At 43.8% G+C, this 20,268-nt stretch overlaps 1 protein-coding gene across 1 annotated transcript; it reads right to left on the reverse strand.

The window, feature by feature from the left end:
• Positions 1-14,556: 14,556 nt before the first annotated feature.
• Positions 14,557-19,597, reverse strand: GTF3C4 (general transcription factor IIIC, polypeptide 4, 90kDa). The gene is made up of 4 exons (XM_009877418.1): positions 17,783-19,597; positions 15,920-16,050; positions 15,050-15,138; positions 14,557-14,675 (listed from the first exon to the last, which is right to left on the reverse strand). Exons 1-4 carry the CDS (start codon positions 19,523-19,525, stop codon positions 14,611-14,613), a joined length of 2,028 nt encoding a protein of 675 aa, XP_009875720.1. The 5' UTR covers positions 19,526-19,597; the 3' UTR covers positions 14,557-14,610.
• Between the last annotated feature and the right edge of the window lie 671 nt (positions 19,598-20,268).

Genomic DNA, 20,268 nt, shown 5'->3' on the forward strand with positions numbered 1-20,268 from the left:
AATTGGAAGTATTTTAAGTCTAGGCGGTAGTTCTGTCAGTGTTTTTCCCCTTCATCTTTTTCTCCTGCTGCTGAATGATTGCAGACTGACAGCCCTGGGGAGTGGTGTTTTATGTGTAGGAGACGTGCGGTGTGGCAGGGTACGGCATCCCACCTGCCACTGGAAGGACCATGGGGTCGTACGGTGTATGCCCTGTGTGTGCCGTTATACCACGCGTGTGAGGGAAAAAAGTCCATGTTAGCGAGGATGTCTCTACTCTCCCACATCTTCCCCCTACACTTCTTTAATGGTGACACCAGACTGGATAATAAGAAGCATCTTGTATGAAAAAGAAGGGAATCTCAGACAAGCCTTTCAGAGTTCATTTTGTTGGCAGCTTTTCAAGGGAGTTTTTTAGGCTCTTCTGTTTCAAATCCCATAATACTTTTTGAGTTAGTAACTATGAATTACGACAAGCTTTCTTGATATGCCAGGTTATAATCCTTTAGTGGTTTTGTTTATTTCAGAATATAATAGGAAGCCGTATCAATTATCGTGACTGTATAAATGTTGTTCCTCTCTACTAGAATATTCATCTTGAGATATATCATCAGATGTTACCTGTTCTGACAATCACATTTTTGTGCCATTGTTGGGCAACAGAAACAAAGAAAAACAAAATGTTAAGAGTGTAAGGGATAAAAGAGTGTTGAAACTGTTGTTCTTTTCCTGTCTTTGGAATCTCCGAGATCTTGAATGTTTTATTCCTGGCTGTTATTTTGTTACCACAGTGTGAATAGAAGTCATTATCTGTAAACATTTGAAGAGAGAGATGATTTTCATAACTTTAAATCCTACAAGGGATTCTAGTAATCTGCTATGTGCATGCCAAGGTAAAGCTCAGCCTTTCATCTGATCTGATCCCACCCAGTCAGTGTAAAATGTTCCTTTGGTGAATGTCTAAAGCGTACAGTATCTTTTGTGAGAGGCAGACAAAAACGAAAATAGGAAGCCTGGTCTTGAAAGCAGCAGCAGGAGAAAGTGTATTATAAAGAAAGAGGTATTTACAGTCTTCAGGTTGTGCCTGGTTAGTAAAAGGTGGGTTTTTTCATAAGTTTTCAAAGGAAGCCTTGTTTTTCTTTTGTTCTGAACTAATCATCGAATGTGATCTTTGCCCAGTTCTGCTTTAGCCTCCAGTAGCTGAGGGACGGGACACTCACATCTCCTCATTCTCAGCAGTTTCCCAAGAGTTTTCTGCTGAAGAGCTTTTGAACTAGAATATAAAATTAACAGGACCATTATAGTGAACCAAACTGCCAGAGAGTTGTCAATGTGAGATGGACACAGGAGTTTATATGCAGGAGGGTAATGTGATTCGAGTCAGTACGGGTGTATATTGCTCTCTGCTTCTGCACCTTGATTCAAATCAGGGCTCTTGCGTAAGCTGGATGAAATGCCTTGGCAAGTCCCAGCCCAGCCGCTGGTGAAAAGCTGCTCGTTGCATGGAGCCCACGCCCCTGACACCGAGGGTCTCGCTTTTTGAGATGGTGAGCAACTACATCTTGTTCAGACTCAATGGGAGTTGCAGGTTTTGATCTTAAAATCAAGCATTAGTATTTCCTCTTTAGCAGTCTCAACAGCAAGGCTGGTTGTCGAGAGAATTATGCTGTACCAAGCTGCCTTCTGTGCGCCGGCGCTGTTCTCTGCAGGTCGATGAGAATGGAAGGGACAGGGAACTGTCAGCATCATAATGCAGCACATATTAAATCTTCTTACTCATTCTGCTTTTAAGGATGTGGGATAAGAGTGGGAGAAAGGAGGACTCACACTGCGGGCCTGTGTGGGGAGGCAAGGGCGAAAGAAGTCAAAGTGGACTAAAACAGCAAGAAACAAAATCTCTTTCATGGGCACTGAGTTATGCAGTGCTGTTATTAGGGAAGACTGCATAAGGCTGACAGGCACTTTTTCTGTGCTTGACAGGAACAATAGCAGAATGTCATTGTGATTATATTTGCTAGTTGGGCTGAGAACCTGGATCCAGAGGTAACTGCTGGATTGTGAGCAAGCTATGACAGACTGTGATGGGCTCCAGCTGTATCTCAGTCACTGGTGTCCACACTGTCTTGTCCGTTAATCCCTGTCAGTGCACAGAGCACCACACGTCAAAAAGCTTCTGCCTTGTGATGAGCTTGGAGACCAAACAAAATGTGAGGAGAAGACCCAGAGAAGTCCTGTGCATACGTTCATGTTTTCTGATACCACAGGTTTGTGTGGTGCTGTCACTTCCACATTCTGTGTGTGCTGTTCATTTGAGTAAGGATTAACTCATACTCTGAAGGTCACAAGTGATGTTCTCAGGATGTTAATGCACTCAATTGTTATGTTCTCCATAGGGTCTTTTTCTTTAATCTCACCTCTGAATCCATCATGGAACGGCTGTCTCAACGGAGGCTTGATCCCGTCACTGGGGAAAGGTTAGCATTCATGTCTCTTGTTTTAACATTTTTCAAGGCTGCCAGTGAGATGAAAGCACCAGGTAGACTTCACAGAAATCTAAGGAATCTCAGGAATACTGTACTCTTGCTTAGGGATTCCTTAAAAGAAAAGTTTAAACTTTCATAGCTATTTGAGTACCAACCCACCTACCTGCTGCAGCAAGCTCCTCTTCTCAGAAAAGGGCATTTTAAAATCTTGGAGAAGCCTGATTTCTACAATAGCAAGTAGCTCAGGTCTAACATTTTAATGGTAACTAAATTGGTTGGTAAAATAATGCTGAGGGATGATGTCTGAAACCTAGCCTAAATGCAGATGGTTTTCAAACATTCCCATGGGTATTTTGAAGGCTTTCCAGCTGGGGAAAATGGAAAACTTGCTGCATTTTACTTTCCCCAGCTCCTGTGATGGTTCTGTCTGCTATGAGATATTAATACATTTCCTGCTCGATAGAGAAAGTTCATTTGAGTCACTGAGTCACTGTAAGCTTGGGTTCCCGAATGTGGCAGTTCATCTCACTGGCAGTCACATCACCTTGTTTCACCAGTGACCTTCAGGTTTATTGTCTTCTCCACTGTGGTTTTTTGGGGGAACAAGTAAAAATGAAATATCTTCCTAAATACCTGCTGGAATTGGTGTGGATTTGCAACGTCATTTATGCTCTGTTTTTATGATTCCACATGCTTAAATTTTAAACCACTATTTTACTTTTCTAATGGTTAAATGCATCCTATTGAATCAAGGACAAATAGCGAACCCTCAAAGATTAAGGCCATAAATACTGGATTTATCCCAAAGTGATACGTGATTATTCAGACATCTCACTTGAGGTGCAACATTAACTTGTGACAGCAACAGTGATTTGCTGTAACAGTTATTTCTGTTCTAGTAATAAGTGATGCGGTTTTTCAGAAGAAATGAACAGTATGAAGCAAATCATTCGCACGTCTTTGCATTTCTTATCATTAGGATTAGCCTGTTCAGTATCTGCTCCAGTTAACACGCTTCTTTCTTCCAGACTCTGGGTTTTATTCCTTCCAAATTCATTGTGAATTGAATTGTTTTAGATGCTGTATCTAATCCTCAGCATTATGTTAAACCTGCGCCCTGGCTCCAGTGCTGTGAAGAGGGTGGCTTTCAGCTGTGCTTTAAATAACTGTAGTGTGAAATAAACTCTGTGTCCACATCATTGTACCAGCTGGAGCTGTAACGCAGTTCTCTACAGGGACACAGTGAATCGGCTTCTCTCCTCGGTTTTGCGTCTGTCCCAACAGTTTCAGAAAATTTGGCTGTACGGGAAGAAGGATAAATTGGTTTTGTGTTAGAATTACTGTGGCAGGAAATTTTAATGTTTGCAAAAGAGCTTTCCATGATTGTTGGGAGCCTTTGGCAACGCAGAAATGTTGTCAGAAGTCTTTTTGGTGTCAGCTGTCTGGGCAGAGCGGGCTGGACTGCAGCACTGCTGCGGGACTCTGGCAATGCAAATCCTCTGTCTTGCTGAAGCCTGCTGCCTAGTTGAATGAACCTGCAACTGTGAATTCACGGAAGCCAAAATCTGGTGTTCTGGAAGTCAGAAATAACCAAAGCCTATCTCAGAGTGAATCAAGCTCTTTTAATCTTCAGCTACTATAAAAACGTCTTAGGAATTATATTCCACCTGGTACCCCCCCAGAAATAGAGACTGAGGTAGAGTATTTGTGTCTTCTTAGCTTCTCCCAGTGATCTTTAGCAATAACGATATTAAACCTACTTGTAGCAGCTTATCAGGAGGAAGCAATACCTCTCTTACCAGCTCAAGCTTGTGGTGATTTGGACACTCTGGAGCAAGGGCTGTGCTCCACTACCTTTCTGCCATTTGCTGGAAGCACTTGGCCTTATGCCTGCTGATATAAAATACTTTCAAAATTCAGTATTGGTGATCCCAGCCCTGTTGTTGCACTTTTGAATCTTTGCTGGCAAAAAAACCAGTGTCTGGAGTCTTAAACACATTTTAAGTTACAAGTCCTTCAGCACTGCCTGGGCACAGGGCTGTTTGGGCTCACAGATTCAGTGCAGAGAAAGCATTCAAAGTTTGACAGGTTTTTACTGACTAACATCCAGCATTTCTCCACACCTTGTGTGAAGTATCTAAGCACTAGCAGCACTCTCTCTATGTCACCTCAAGAGAAACTCTTGGCTTTCAAGTATCCTGGATTTTTGAGAGCAAGAATAATAGATTACTTGCCCTGAAATTTCCAATCGTTGTTTTAAAACTCCAACCTAGAGTAGAAAAAGGTACTTCCAAGGAACCGTGATAGGCAAAAACATGCAATGTCTTAGCAGGTGGCCGCGGGGTCCTCAACTTGAGCTGAAGTGGTGGCATTTTTATCTCATCTCCAGATACCACATTACATTCAGACCAGCACCCACGCCGGAGATCCATGCCCGTCTCAGGCAGAACCCAAAAGACAGGAAGAAAAATATTCAGAAGGATGTGGATGCCTATTACAGGAACGTCAAGGAACTGGAAGATTTTTATGAAGATGCCTTTTATGTCAATGCTGACCAAGACCCTTTTGCTGTCTTTGAGTTTATAGAAAGCTGTATCATTAACCCCTTTCCAGGCAAAAAATTAAAAAGCTTATAATTCGTAAGGATGATTTCTGGAACAGTTGATTTTAAGCTTTTCCCTGTAATATTTGCAGTCCAGTCACTGAAGTGGCAGGTTGTCGCAAGCAAAGAGCAAGTCAGCCAAGCTGCATTAAATACGAAGCTCACCAACGCTGAGTAGTCCTCAAGTAGAGAGAGTAAGAAGCTGTGCTTTAGGGGAAATTTTTCCAGCTTTTGTTTTGTGAACCAAGGTATGAAGCACTGTGGCTAGGGAAGTTCTTGTCTTTAATTCATGTGTATTCTTCTGATTCTGTGATCCAGTGAATAGTAGTTTTGTCTTAACTATGTAATACCCATGAAGTCCATTTGGAGTATTAAAGCTACTAGATGTGTTTGTGTCTTAATTTACCCAGTGCTCTCCACCAGAACTACACCAGCACTACCTGTCTTCCACACTGTCACACACTGCTGCAAGCCAAGCACGAAAAGGAATAGAGAAATGAAGCTTGCAGCTCTGCAGTGTGCTTTCTCCAAAGACAGCTGCAGTGTTTTGAGGCCATGGTGCAGAGGCTTTTACTCTTTTGTTAACTCAAATTGCTTAAAAGTTCTGACAAAAACTTCAGATGCACCGACCATCCCTACTACTGGTCTGCAGTCCAACTCTGTGGCCAGGCAGAAAGACCCAGAGCAGCTGAAAGAAATATCCAGAGCCACAGAAGAGTGGTTACAGGTTCATCACTTTCAGAACCCAATTAAAGACATAACAAGCTGCAGGAGCAGATAGGTTACGAAATTCTGTTTTCCTCAAGGAGCAAGGCTCCCAGCCTGTGGCTGTCCTGACTGAGCTGTGGCTGCTTGGCTTGGTGCTCAGTTCTTTTTGCTCTGGCTGCAGTAAATGCTCAGGTAAGTCTTTCTTTAACTAGAAAATCCTTGAAGAAAAGCACAGTGCTCTGTTAGCTAGCTCAGACTCTGGCTGTGAAAGTGCACATCTTTAATGCTTTTAAGGAAGGGACGTGATTTGCTGTTGTGATTTAGAGGAGCACTGAGTTTGATGCCTGTTATGTCTCTCTTTCTCCCTTGCGTGTGAGTGTGAATTCCCCTTGACCAGGGGATGGGGAGGAGCTTCCACCTTCTCCTGGACCCTCTGTGTCTGGGAAGATGCAGGAGGCACGTGACTTCTCCTTTCAGAAAGTACAGATCTCCAGGAACCTTTTGGTTTTAGAAGACTCATCTGATCCTATTGCTGCAAATAAGTTTGGGTCTTTGTTGCTGTCTTTGATTGTGTGTGTCTTGGTCTGTAGGGAGTGCTGTAGAGATGTATGTGCCAAATTTCCTCCTTGTACCTGTAGAATAAATTCAAGTGGGAAGACCCTGGTTACGCAGATGGTTATGAGGACTTTGTAATATTTTGGGAGAGTTTAAGGTCAGAATCTGCCACACCTTTGGGGGGTTTGGTGAATGGGAACTGGGCTTTCCAGCATTGAGGGCAGCTTTAAAAACCTAAGAATAAGTATCTTTGAAATCTAAGAGGCCGCTCCTCTGGTACCAGGACTGCAAGCCAAGTCCTCTGTGCCTCTCGTGCTGAGAAATTCTGGCTCATAGCACCAGCCTGAGGCAGAGACTGTTCCCACAGCAAAGGGCCCAGCCACAAACCCTCATGTAAAGCTGGGCAAGGGCTTTTGTAACAGTCCTACCTGTTACAAACGCGCTGTTTGGTAACCTACTTGGGCAGCTGTTTTTTATGCTATTCCTATAAAGACGTGCTGTAGCATTCGTGCATAATTGGGAGCTCTTCTATTAATAATACATGGGAAGCTCATCTTGCTAATATCACCTTCATCTGAGTGTTCCTACTAAATATTTTGATAGATGAAATGGATAGAGAGTATATTTAAATACTGTTTGTACTGCAGCTAGGGTACAAAAGGGACGATGCATCTTTAATTAGACAGGTACATCTGCTTAATTAATTTAGCTGTAAAGCCCTTTTTCCTCTTCATTCTTTCATCTATATGCGGGCGCTATATTAGTTCTGCTCTGTTGGTTCCATAGAAACTGAGAAAAAGAGCTCGTCTCATTGAGATGCGCTTGGCATGCCTGGGTACAGAGTCTCAGGTCAATGGTCAACCCCCAAGGGTCTGCAGCAGGCCTGAAGTGCAGAACATAAGGGTTAGCAGAACATGCTAATACTCATGTAGAACTCTCCCTCAGAAACAACTAAAACAATTGACATTCATTTAATTACTGTAAATGAAACAGCCCCTGCATCACTTTGCATAGTAAAGCCTGTTAATGCCAAAAAGGTTCAGTGGGTGGAAGGAGGAATTAGGCTTTTATAATTGGAATGCAACACTTGAAAACCAATTTGGTAACTACGCTTGATTTTATTAGCATCTTATTCTGGCAAAACAAATGTTGGGCAATGAGAAAAACAAGGTAAAGTGGAGGTGGCAAGAACACAGCAGGGACCAGACGTTACTTATTGTGCAGCTTGCCCAGTTCTGAAATGGGCGTCTTTTATCACCCCGCTTTCGAAAGATGCTTTGCAGAGAGGGCTGCTTGGAGGTTGTGCTATACCTCATATATTACGCTGTTAATTACGTGGTTTGGCAATGAGATGAGCTTGTCCAACTGTTCCACAAACTTTTGTGTCCACCTGTTCTGAACAACCGATCCTTCAGTGCACTGTGGTGAAAGGATGCTTGAGGAGACCAAATCCTTCAGCACAGTTTCTGCAGGAACTCCCTGTGCCTCTTGGAAGATTTCCCCTTCTCTGGTTTTTGAGCTTTCCCCATAAGGCTTGGGTGCTGCTCACATGCTGATGCTGATGGCTGGTTTTACCACCATCCAGTCGTGAGGCGCTGTGGAAGCTGCAGGACTGTAGTGAAGGAAGGGCCAGCAAGGTGTCTGTACAGGTCCTTAAGATTTAGTTTAGAGCAAAGACAGGCTTGGCAGGTTCCTGTGCTTAAGTTTGGCTTCTGAGATTGGCAGTTGGAGCTGAGTTTATCCTGAGTAGGAGCAAACTGTGGCTGTGACCCCGTAACCGCCCATCTGTGTCACAGTGGCAAAACTGAACCCAAGAGGTGACTCTTGCCTCGTCTTTCACACTTGGTGCTGACAGGTCCCTTCCAGCCTAGGCCATTCGATGATCTACTAACAAGCTGGCTGTTCTCCTCTACGAGCAGGCTCTCCTGGGTTAGTCTCCTCTTCCTGCGACAACTGCTTGATTCTATGGAAGAAAAGGTGATATTAGGCCCCTTCCACCAAATAAGTCAGTTCTTTAGTGGGATTGTTTTCTGGAGCTTCCACACAGCTGGTCCAGAGGCCAGGGAGAAGACAGGCTGAACCTGTTCTGGCGAGAGCGGGCTGGTGGTGTGGCTGAAGGGCGCCGTCAGACCTCATCTGCCAGGCTTTACCACTGGTGTTTTGTGACAGTGACCACAGGGAGATTTTTATTATTAAGCTCTTTTTCCTAAGTGTGAAGTCTCAAGCGGAAGATCTGAGTGCTTAACTACACTCCTCTATCTTGTCAGTCTCAGCTCTTGGCACCCCACTTCCCTCCCAGGAATTCAGTCCCTTGAAATACAGACATTACAAACAAGTACTTTATTTATTTATTTAGAATAAAAAAAGGAGCAGGATTACAATGCTACTGCTGAAGTATACAAAACATTCATCAGGCTTGCTTCACGTTTACTAAATGTGCCATATACACAGCATCAATATTCACAGCAACTTTGTCAGGCTCTGCCGTGAACTAAGTCTCAAAGGAAAAATCCAGAAACTAAAGATTAAAATTCAACTTTGCTTTTCATTCAGCCTGGTGACCGCAAGGTCTGCCAGCTACAACACTCACACCCCAGGACGGAATTAAAGTAGCATGAAAAGATCAATGAGATTAGCGGAGCAATTAAACTAAACACTCCTCTGAACAGTTCCATTTGGATGGCTCTTGGGTCTTCCCTTTTCAGGGCTGGCCTCCTAGTTCTGGGTTAAATACGAATGCTGCAGGGCTGGCACAGCCCTGTAACTCCTGCTGCGGCCTCTCAGCAGGGCAAGAGTCCTCCTGGGATGAAGGTGCTCCATCCTTCACATTTGGGTTGATTCAGTCGCAGCCTAGGACAGCACAGGGAATTACTCCACTTTCTGCCCCAAACTGTTAGTGCTAGTAAGTGCCCCATGCACCAGCTGCATTACAGCAATGAAAACCATCATCCACAGGCAGCTGTGACACTCCTGGGGTCACTACCCAGATCGTGACAGAGCAGCAGGAGTTTCAGGTCTTTTGAGTGAAGAGTGCTAAAAACTGAGTTAGCATTAAAAAATAGTGACAGAATAAGAATATTCCAACTGACACCAAGGGTCTGGGAATGTCTCCCGTGTAAAGGATGAATTAGAACTGAGTACAGCCAAAGATCAGCAGACAGAAATTCATGTGAGTACATATACAAGGCCTTCCTCTGTTAGAAGTGAAAACTAAAGCTCTGTGAGCTTTGCTGTACACACGTACTAACCTCTACAAGCCGTGAAAAACTACTGCAGATTGAGACTTCCAACAGAAGGGTCGATTCCATCTTGTTAAGATTCCTGTAGCTTCAACAGGAAGGACACGACTCCACATGAATAAAGCCAAGCTCAAGTCCTTCTTCACCCACATGGAAGGAAAAAAAGAAGCTTTCCAACCTGGTATTGACCAGTGGAGCTATAAACGAGCAGGCATCTCCACGCAAATGTTTGTTCCAGTTCTGGGTAAAGGATAAACCGTACCCACTTGGCTGTTAAGTCTGGAGTATACTCAGCGCAGTTTGTGCATTTACAGGCCTGATACAGAAAGCTTCAAAAGGGAATACAAGGCGAGGATGAGGACAGACATAGTTTTGATAACTACTTTGACCGTTTTGCCTTCTACTGAGAACCATAAGCACCTTCTTCCAGTTAATTTAGATGCTTGCTATAAATGTGACTCTTGCCACGACTACCAAGACTTTGAGGCTAAGACTGCTAATACCCTTGCTTCCAGCTGCAAAAAATATGAACTAGTGCTCTGCAGTAACAAATTAGGAAATTTATTATATTGTTAAGTATTTGTCTGCTACCAGCGACACACTTACAAGGTAGACTGCCAGAAAGAATTCAGTAAACAGCATGGACTAGGTTGTGAAGTGGCAGCGAGCTCATGACTGACAGCAGGATGCAGACACGTGGTGGCCTCTCACTGGCATACCCAGCTCCGCTCATGCAGAAAGGAGATGATAGAGAATGAAGTTACCTCCCTTGTCCCACAGCCACTGTCCTGCCCCTTGAAGATAATCTGTTGGTAGGCACATCTGACTGTCCTCGCACATCTGTCTCGCGCGTAAAGTTTAGATGGTGCAGGAAGAGCGACAGCTTTGGTCACTGACCCCGACCTGCTCCGTGGTGAGGGCTCCGAGGAGCGAAGGTGGGCTCTCTTCTTCCTTCTCTCTCTGGCGCCGTATCTGTTGGCGGCAACTGAAGCTCCAGCAGTTGTCCCTGCGAGGGTGCCCACTGCTTCACAAACAGGCCAAGTCATAAAGGAAGAGCCTCTGTATTTGAGAAATTAAACTGGTACAAACAAGTTCCCTGTAAATGTTAGTTTAGGGCATAACAGCACAAGTGTGATTTGTTAGCCTTTAACTAGGACTCTAAATGCTTGCATTCAGTTCTTTTATGTCAAGAAACCCTTAATGAGGACAGAATAAATGGTGTTACGCTGCCCATAATCACTGGTGATGCATTAGCCACTGGAAAACCTGCTAAGTTTAAGAAAATCAGGGAAATATTTATTGCCTGTATGTATGCATTAGCAAACATAATATTTCCTCTCTAGAAATATACAGTAGGATTAATAGGATGGGAGAAGGTGCAAAAGGAAAGGATGACTGAAGTTCCCAACCCGTACCTGAATTAAGGTAAAAAGCACCAGTAAGTTCTACTGGCCCCAATCCCAGAGCTGGAGGGGTGATCTGGAGACTCAGCACAGAGTCCTCATGACCCCTTCACTTTCACCTTAGTTCAGACAATGGCACTGAGCACCAAGGCACGAAAAAGCTGTGCAGTCCAGAGCTGTTCTGCTTATCCACTGAACCTGGATTAGCCTGGATTTCTTCCTCCCAGTGGAGCTGGGATAAACTCTTGTTATCAGTGTGAGTCGTAAATCTTAAATGCTATCTGAAGCTACTTATCAAGGACAAGGGCACATTAGCTTCAGATACAGAATGCAGCATCTCTGGCTATTAATTCTTAGATGCAAAAGCAAGTACAAAAATTTTTTTAAAAAAGAGAAAGAAAAAGGCAGCTGCTTAGTCTCTCTGCTGGAGCATTATTCTTCCTCTGGACACGAGGCACCATGAACAGCCATGTTATCACCAAACGGCAAAGCAGCTGAGGAGAGCCTTCAGCTATTCACTTGTTTGAGATACCTTGCAGAAGTTAGAGCAAAATCCCTGATTTTGTGGGATTCATTGTTTGAATACCTCACTTGGTGTCTCAAAACAGACTGGGCCTTAATCTTAGATAGCTCCACTACATGTTAGTTTGAGAAGGCGTCTCTGTTAATAGTAAAACAGCGCGAGGATCTGGCAGCAGGTGCTTGTTCCTGCCTCACACACTTGCCTTCCCACAAGGCGTTTCATTAGGACAATGCAAGGGGTAACGCATCAAGGTGCAGCCGCTCCAACGGGAGCAGGACTGGTCTCCATGTTCCCAAAACTGCAAGTCATGAGTCCAAGACAGATAAAAGGTTTCCTGAAGGAAGTCTCAGCTGCTACCTGGCCAGAAAAATCCAGTAAGAGCAGCACCAGAGGTTAAGTGTTACTGGTCTGAGGAGTGCTCTACTGTTCAAGCCTACACTAGTTAAATGCACTTAAGGGCCAGTGATAGTTTAAAAAATAAATAAATCACAATACCTCTTTACCTGTTGTGAATGGGTCAGGGTGAGAAGTGAGAGCTTTGTGCTAAAGGATCTCCACTGGCATGCAGACAAAACCCGACATCGTTGGCTTTAAAACTCCATTCTCCCAGCAGTCACAAATCAGGTTAAATAAACTGGCAGTGGTTTACTGAGTATCTACTGCCTTGAAAGACAAGGAAAACACACATTAATGCTGCAACATTAATGCGAGGTGTACTAGAGCTTCTACAAGTCTAAAGCATGTCTTTACTAGAGCTTCTACGTGTCTAAACTCAATCCAGGGAAATTAAAGAGAACTGCCAGAAGTAATCACCAGGAATTAATCTAATGATATCATGCTGAACCTTTTGGCCTGCCAGACTTAAAACATTTCAGATCAGGATATTACTATGGTTTCTAAGCCGGTATCAAGGAAATGTTCTTTTACTTTTTAAAAAAGCGTTTTGGAGAGCTCTCTCACCTTGCCCCTAGTCAGGTGAATTTCTGAATCGGAACCCTTACTGATGAACTGCTCAGGACTGCCTGGACAAGGACTTGCAGCTTCCACTTAAAATGTTTTCTCTACCACCATGAAGAAACCTGCTCAGCTCACGTTGGAAACTGATGTTCTGTTCACCCCAAACCCCATCAGCACTGGGAAGAAGACAGATGCTGCCCCAGGTGCGGTACCTGGCCCCAAACTACACACACGTAAGGTATCAAGGTTACTCTCTGTTTTACTAGATGTTATCACAATCTACACTTTCTTTCTTTGCAGACACACTGAATTAATTTCAATTTTCAATGCAGAGCAATAAAAAACTAAACATTTCTTTAATACAGTTATGGTATCACTTCCAAGAATATTTACAAACAAGGCTAATTATTTTACAGATGAATGTGCTTCTGCTCTTCTAGGCTACTATATTAATAATATTCTCAGTCAAAGCACTATCATGCTTAATGCATGAAACACTGAGCAGTAAGGACAGCTGATTTGTTCTAATGTTAGATGAAAAAAATTGCTCCTACTGAAGATGAAGGAACATTAAGAAAATATGCATAGTCATTGAATCAAGGAAACTTAAGCACCAATCCACACATGCATCGCTGGAGACTGATACTGTCAGCACAACTCCTTGATTTCTCAAATAGCTACAGAGCGCTTCACACACAGTTAGAAGTGTCAGGAATCACAAACAGGGCAGCACATCCCAGCGTCCAGCTCGGAACTCTGAAGAATGCAAATACATCAACTTTGGATTATTTGACACCATGGATTTAAGTTAACAAGACAAACTGTACTAAATAACCATACACGGTTTGGAGTTATTACTCCTCTAGCACTGCATAGGAAGGTTGAAAAGGATTCTCCTGCTCCCCACAGGAACTAGATGCCAAAAAGAGAAACATGGTGGTTTGGGGTTTTTTGATAGGACATTTAAATGGCAGAATAAATTTCTGGGCTCAGCCATGTTACGTTATTGGTGTGTTTATGAATCTCTTGATGAAAAAGTTCAGGTTAATACAAGAATAGCTCCCCAGACTCCGTGACCACTTGTAGAAACTTCAGCCATGGTAGTGTTTGGGTTTTGCATTTTGTTTGTTGGGTGTTTTGTTGGGGTTTTTTTCTGCGTTACTATGAAATAAGAGACAGTCAGCTGGGAGGGACTGCCTGTGCGTCAAACTTCTGTAAAACCCAATTACTGTATGAGGGAGACTCAATTTAATTGAGAATAAGGTGAACGGGTAATGGTTTTGGTAACTGAGTTACGTCAGAAAAGGTGATTCCTGTTGGTAGAGGGTTAAGGGAAACGAAAGGCAGATACATTGGCAAAAGCTAGGAAGTAGTTAAAACTTGGTTCAGAAAAAGAAAGTGGGGCAAGAAACTTAAGAGCACTGGAAATTATATATATATATATATTAGTGTTTAATCTAATTGCTATTAGTTTAATAATTATTACATTTAAAAATTATTCTTACTGATTCGTATCTGACCCAGGCAGCCAGTATTACTCTTCTGACTGCAACACTGTTACAACAGCTAAGAGGCAGTTACTCTTCTAGCCTTTAAGTGGAACTAATGTAATGGCCAATTTCTTTCATATGGCTGTAACTGGCACATGCTTCACTCTGCAAGAAATTAGAACCACAAATTATTTTGATAGTTTACTATTCTGCAGCAAGTCCCAGTGCTTGTTAAAAAGCAGACGAGAGCACTACAAGCTGAAGCCTTCTCTACCCACCAAGACCATTCAAGGGGCAGCTCCGCTGTTCCCGTCCTAGATTTTGGGAAATCACATAGCTGCTGGGCACAAAGGGCAGCAGTTCACACCACGTGCTTAAGACTTCACTTCCTTTCCAGTGAAACGAATCATGTCCTGCTGCTGGTGCTTCGATGAGGGGGTGCCTTTCCAAACCACTTTCTAACCGGCTCTTTCAGATGTTCTCCTGTTTCTGGAGCATGAATCAGACTCCGGACCTAAGGAGCTTCCAGAACCTTCAAGGTTTTATTTACAGGGCTGTGGACAATGTCTTCCCCCTCCAGTAAAGTCAGTATTCCTGTGCACTGTGTCCTTCCAGACTGAAGGGAGCGTATGCAGTAGAGAAAATAGTTTCAGTCTTTACACGGCTTTTCTCTAGAACACAGGAGAATCACAGAATGTGCAAGGTCCTTGCAATAACCTCTTGATCCACTCAGGATCTGCAAATAAGAAAACACATTGTTTGAAGCTGGAAATAGAGATGAACACAGGAATGATGCCCGAGACAGACAAACTACATACTAATCCTTAAACAGCTTAAATATACTCAACATGCAGAATCAACTGGGAGTTCAGATGAATCCAACTCCGCTTCTGTCTTGAATAATGCCCCACTTCACTAGGGGACAAAATTAAGGTGAAACAGCCTATGCTATATTATTATATACTCATCTCAATAACCATATAAGGAAAAATTTTAAAGGATCGCCATGCTACAAATATAAAAAAGGTCAGTGAAACTAATTCAAGTCATTCTGCAGATAAAACTTAAGAACTCCTAATCCCACCCCTTTTGGCCACGGGAACAGTTTACCTTCTGGAGTGGGATGCCGTGCGATGCTGTCATGAAGCAAACACCTCCTGTACACCAAGCTCTGACAGGACTGGTAGGTTAGAAAGCACCTGTGAAAGGACAAGTAGTTTTATCAAGAGGATGGGGGGTTTATTGTTGGGGTTTTTGTGACCTACTCCTATGCCCTGACTGGAGGCTGGGTTCTGTTCCCAACAGACCTTGTTTTCTGAGAGGAAGGGCAACAATGAGCCATGTGAAATACAAAAAGTGGTAATTTATTAATTGAGGTAGACGAAACTTCACAAGTGTACCCAATTACATAGAGCCACAAAAATCGAAAAGGCCAAAAATCAATATACCATTGAGAAAAGTTTCATTGTTGACCAATAAGTTTTATTATACAATAGAAGAGCTGAAAAGCTTGAAGGTTCCTGCAGAGGGGAAGATGCTGGAAGATTTCCTTTTCTATATGTTCCAGAACTTGTCTAAATCTCAGTGGGGCTGTTTCTAATAATTTTTTGTTCAATTACATTGTTTTCGAACACTGAGTAGCTAGAACAAACCCATGTGCTGCTCCAAAGGATGACGTGCATTTGATTTTTCCCTTGCCTGCTTTCTCCCTGCCCCTATCCTTCCCCTACTTGAAAAGTTAGATGATCAAAAGCATTTTATTGTAGAAACAGTGTACTTGTAAGAGAACCAAATGCAATCACCAATGCTCTCTCTCTCTCTCATGGAAGAGGGCAGATAAGAACCAGCAAAAATTGCAATTAGCAGCAGCGTGGATGTGCTTCGTGACCGTTTACTCCACCCCTAGGAAGTGTCAGGTTAGCTATTTAAGTGTGTCGAAATCATCAAGGGGACAGCAAAAACTCTTTAGGAACCAATTACCTGAGCCAAATATGTCCATTGGAGCAGACTGCCTGTTTGCGATCAGTGAATGGCAGGATCTCTTTACACAAGCTGCAGTGCTCGGGAAAAGTCTGTTTGTTCATTTTCTTTAAGATATGCCCGATCAGCACCTGGGAATAGAGGAGTCGGCATTCTTTACAGCAAGACAGCTGCTACCGAAAGGTGGAAACATCTCTCAGGATAATGTGGTTTCAGAATATGATACAGGCTGCAAGGATCTATGCTCTTCACTGAATTCGAAGAAAGAAAAGCGTAAGAAATATAATACATTGATAAGTATTAATTTATTCTCATTTTATTGTCATCTCCTAGAGATCTGTCCCACGGTAAAGGGACGCAGAACTTAAGAGGGACAGGGCTACATTAAGCTACTTGGAAATTTAAAAAGTACTGAAGGAATTGGTGTCGCACCACGTCAGAGGATGCCACTGACTGTTACAGCAATGCTTTCACATCCTCATGCCTAGGATGTACTTGAAAAAAAAGCCAAACAATCCTGTTTAGAAATTATCTAGATGCATGTCCTCAGCAGTCATCTTAGAGTACATTTAATGTTTATAGTAGAACGTTTATGTGATCAGATTTGTCTTTAATGTTTCAATAGATATAAACCACATCCCAAGGACCTTTAAAATGTGACAGCGAACTGAGCACATAAAATAGAATTTGGAAATCAGCTTTTAATCCCTATAAAAAGGAGACTCTTGTTTACAAGAAAAACAACCTCTAAAACCTCCAATTCATAGTAATTGAACACTCGAAAAACACAGTAATTGTGCCAGAATGCTTTCCTGGTGAATTACTGCTGGCCACGCCGTGGGGCCTGCCTGCTGCGAAGCCCAGCAGAGAGACCGCCCTGCACCAGTCAGGGAAGGGCGCTTCCTTCCTCTGTCTTTCTGGATGCAATGTAAAGGTTGATTTTTAGAGTTCAAGTGATTTAAGGACTTAGGTACTGAAAAGAACCGTTCTCTGCTCATGTGAAGAAGCACAGAAGTGTCTGAGACGTCGTCATTGAGTCTTAAAAGCCGGGAGGCTGATGGCAAAGCGCTCCCTCTGAAGCTTCCTTTGTCTGACATTTATTTTCAGGAAACTTCACTGCAGCAGTCAGCGTGCTGTCCTTGGTTTTGTTTTGGTAGGGAGTATTGCGAGTTTGGGAAGAGTTCCTACCGCAGCCAAGCATTCAGTTACGCTTATTTACAGCAGTTTGATAAAATGCAAGTGTGCTTGAAGGTTCAGGCCACATAGGTTTATAACAAAGACATGCAGTCAGCTTGTTAACTGAAAGTCCTGCATAAAGTTCTGAATCACTGGATTTACCTCATCAAACACAACCGCTTTCGGAATCTCTAACTGATCTTTCCACTGCAGGCTGGTGGAACAGGATCTGAAGTATCACCTCTACAGTCACAGCACTTTCAATTTTAAATACTGAAAGAAGTGATACTGCAGCTCTTAAAATGAGAACTGCAGGCATAACTGACTAGAGGAAATACCTCATAAGTTTAGTTTTGTAGCAGTGATAGATTAAATGAGCTTAGCACGTGCTCCAAACCCGCCACCAACAGCGGAATAACTGTGGTCCTCTCCCTTCTTGTTCTACAAAAACTCAGGCATGCTTATTCTTTATTGTGCCTGATCCAGATTTCAACATCTGTATTTGTATTCCCTCCTACTCCATGATTTCAAGGAGAGACAACTTAAGCCGTGTGCTCTATAGAAGCTGACTGACACAACTACAGTTCTCTTTCCCACCCCACAGCTGTATTTTCACTTAAGGATATGGAGGAGGGAGAAAGAAGTAACTTGTAACACCGAATCCCCAGAGCATAGAGGTCCACTTACTCGTGCTGTTCTGTCGTCATAGCCATCATCGGACATTAAGAAGTCACAGACTCCTCTGGTGGGAATACTGGTGTTTTCTGTAATCCATGTGTGTAGATAAACTTCTCCCAAGACCCGTTTCATGTGTTCTCGTGTCAAGTGCATTTCTACTGCCTCGATTTGTGCCTGTATTTCAAGGAGCTTTTCTTCCATTGGCTCGCGGCCTCCTATGTCACTTGACTGAGGAAAAGAATCGTCTGCGGTGTCATCTATGTCCATACCTTTGCCCGTGTCGCCCAGGCTCTGCTTGCCAGCTTGTTTAGAAGTTCCCTCCTCTTGATCGTCTTCAGTGCTGCCCATCCCAGGGGAATCCGATATCAAGATTTTTGCATCCTCGTGTGAAGGTTTCCACATGACCTCCGAGGGAGCTTTCTGCATTGACTGGTACAAAATCCTCAGGAGGAACAGCTTAAACCGCCAGAAGTAGGTAGAACCACAGCTCTCAAGCTTTTTATCCAGCGCTTCCTGTAAGAATTGAGGAATATGCTTATCCTTCAAAATTTTCCAGCGCACAAGATCTGTCAAGTCCACCTGCCGGAAAAGGTTCTGAACGGAAGATTCCAAGAGCTGTGCAGCTGCCTCCTCAAAAGTCTTAAGGGTTACAAACTGGACTTGGTAGTTTTTGTTAACGGGGTGCAGGCCGTTAGTCATGCCCTCCGTCGTAATGACCGCTAAGTAGGCACCGCACGGGCTGACGGCTATTCCGTGAGTCCTGACGGAGCCAAACACTTCCGAGAGCTTAATCAGCTGGTGCTCAAACTTCAGAGCAACGTCTGTGAATATGGGGATGAGCTGCCTTACCTTCCCGTCACTGGAGCACGTGTACACCGTGCCGTTCTGTTTGTCCGCAGTCATGGACACGATTGGCAAAGAGTGGAGCCCCGTCACGTGGGAATTGTGGACGTTCAGGCCCGCTTTGGATATCAACAGGAGACACCAGAACACGTAAGCTCCTCTCGCAGCCACCACCAAGCTGCAGCTACACTTCTGGTAGGGGTGGTAAAGAGGAATGCATTTGATGCTATGCACTGGTAACTGGTCCATTTCTTGCCATAAGACTATGGGTTGTCGCAGTGTAAAGTAGCCTTTGACGGCTTTTAGATTGACAGGAAGGATCTTAACCGGTCCAAAAGCGCTCCCTACGATAAGTCCGCTCATCTTTCGGTTGTTATGTTCGTATTCCCACCAAGACAACACGCTCGGCGAATTTATTCCGGACTCGATGGTGTTGCAAGAAGTAATGGACTCCTTACCCAGAAACGGAAGCTGAAACTGCCAAACCGCGATGTTACCGTTTTCAAAAAGTACCGCTAAGAGCACGCTCCCGACATCCCGGCACTCGTTGTTGTGTTTAACCTGCTGAGTGGTGCAGATGCCCGACCACTCCATGCGCACCGGGGTCTGCATGCTGTGCCGTCGCTGAAACTCGGGGAAGTCTCCTAGTTCTCCCCGGGGAGTGTCAGCCTTACACAGTTTGTAACTGGCTTCGTACAAACGCTCCCCGTAGATTTCTGTCAGGTCCACCAGCTGCACCCACTGCAGCCGGTTGAGGTTTGCGTGGATGGTCAAGCGATTGTCCATAGTTAGAGCCGCCAGCAGGCACCTTCCGTTCGCGTCGCAGCCCAGCGGTGACCAGCTGGAATATTTGAACCCTCGCATCGGCGGCAATGACTTTCCCTCAGGATTGAACACTCGATCTAGCATAAAAGTTTGACTGACCGTTGGATCCACTGAATTTGCAAACTTTTCCTTACATTCTGCTACCTCCTTTTTTGGACCAACCTAAAAGATAACAAAAAGAACTTTTTAAACAATTGTAGAACTTTTTTTTCCCTTTTTTTTTTTTCCAGGAAGACTTTCCTGGAATTAATTCCCATTTGACACACAGCATCCCCTATCATGACCCACTGTTCCAATGGTTCCTTAATGTCATTTTACTGTGACTTAATGTACTTTAATGACTTTAGCTTCATTGTTGGCCTGAATTTGTATGCTTCTGCCTCTCAGCTATTAAATCTTTGCAGAATCAAAAAGTCTGGTTTCATACTTCTCAAGGGCACAGTTAAAGGTACTTGGCATAACGTTCATGCTGTAAAGCACTCGATGTTTCAACTCGTCACTCCAGGTTCTAACCGCCGAAACAAAATTCAGATCCGCAACAGAATTATGATGAAGATATTTGCCCAGACCTCCCACCTCTCGGTGCTGAGGAGGGTAAAAACCCAGATGCCCAAAGCAGTCCCTGCTGCAAAAATCTTGCAGCGAACCAAGCCAGATTTCTACTTGAAACTCGGCTGAAAAAGAAAAAATAAAAACCGCCAGCGAACTACCCTCAGGAAAATCTGAAATTTAGAATCCCCGAAAGCCACCGGGTGCCGGGTTCGCCCGGCCCTGACCGGGCTGCGCGGGGGTTTTCCAGCCCCTGCTCTGAAAATGCCCGCGGAGGG

This window comes from Apaloderma vittatum, unplaced genomic scaffold, assembly GCF_000703405.1.
Source record: "Apaloderma vittatum isolate BGI_N311 unplaced genomic scaffold, ASM70340v1 scaffold42899, whole genome shotgun sequence".
NCBI lineage: Eukaryota > Metazoa > Chordata > Aves > Trogoniformes > Trogonidae > Apaloderma > Apaloderma vittatum.

What these genes read in the sequence shown, in the direction of transcription:
- GTF3C4 (XM_009877418.1), bottom strand. Translation starts at nt 19,525, where the DNA reads ATGCTAGATCGAGTGTTCAATCCTGAGGGAAAGTCATTGCCGCCGATG. An exon ending in AATGGACATATTTGGCTCAG is followed by an intron (nt 15,139 to 15,919) that starts GTAATTGGTTCC and finishes GTCCTTTCACAG; the next exon opens with GTGCTTTCTAACCTACCAGT. An exon ending in ACGGCATCCCACTCCAGAAG is followed by an intron (nt 14,676 to 15,049) that starts GTAAACTGTTCC and finishes TCTTATTTGCAG; the next exon opens with ATCCTGAGTGGATCAAGAGG.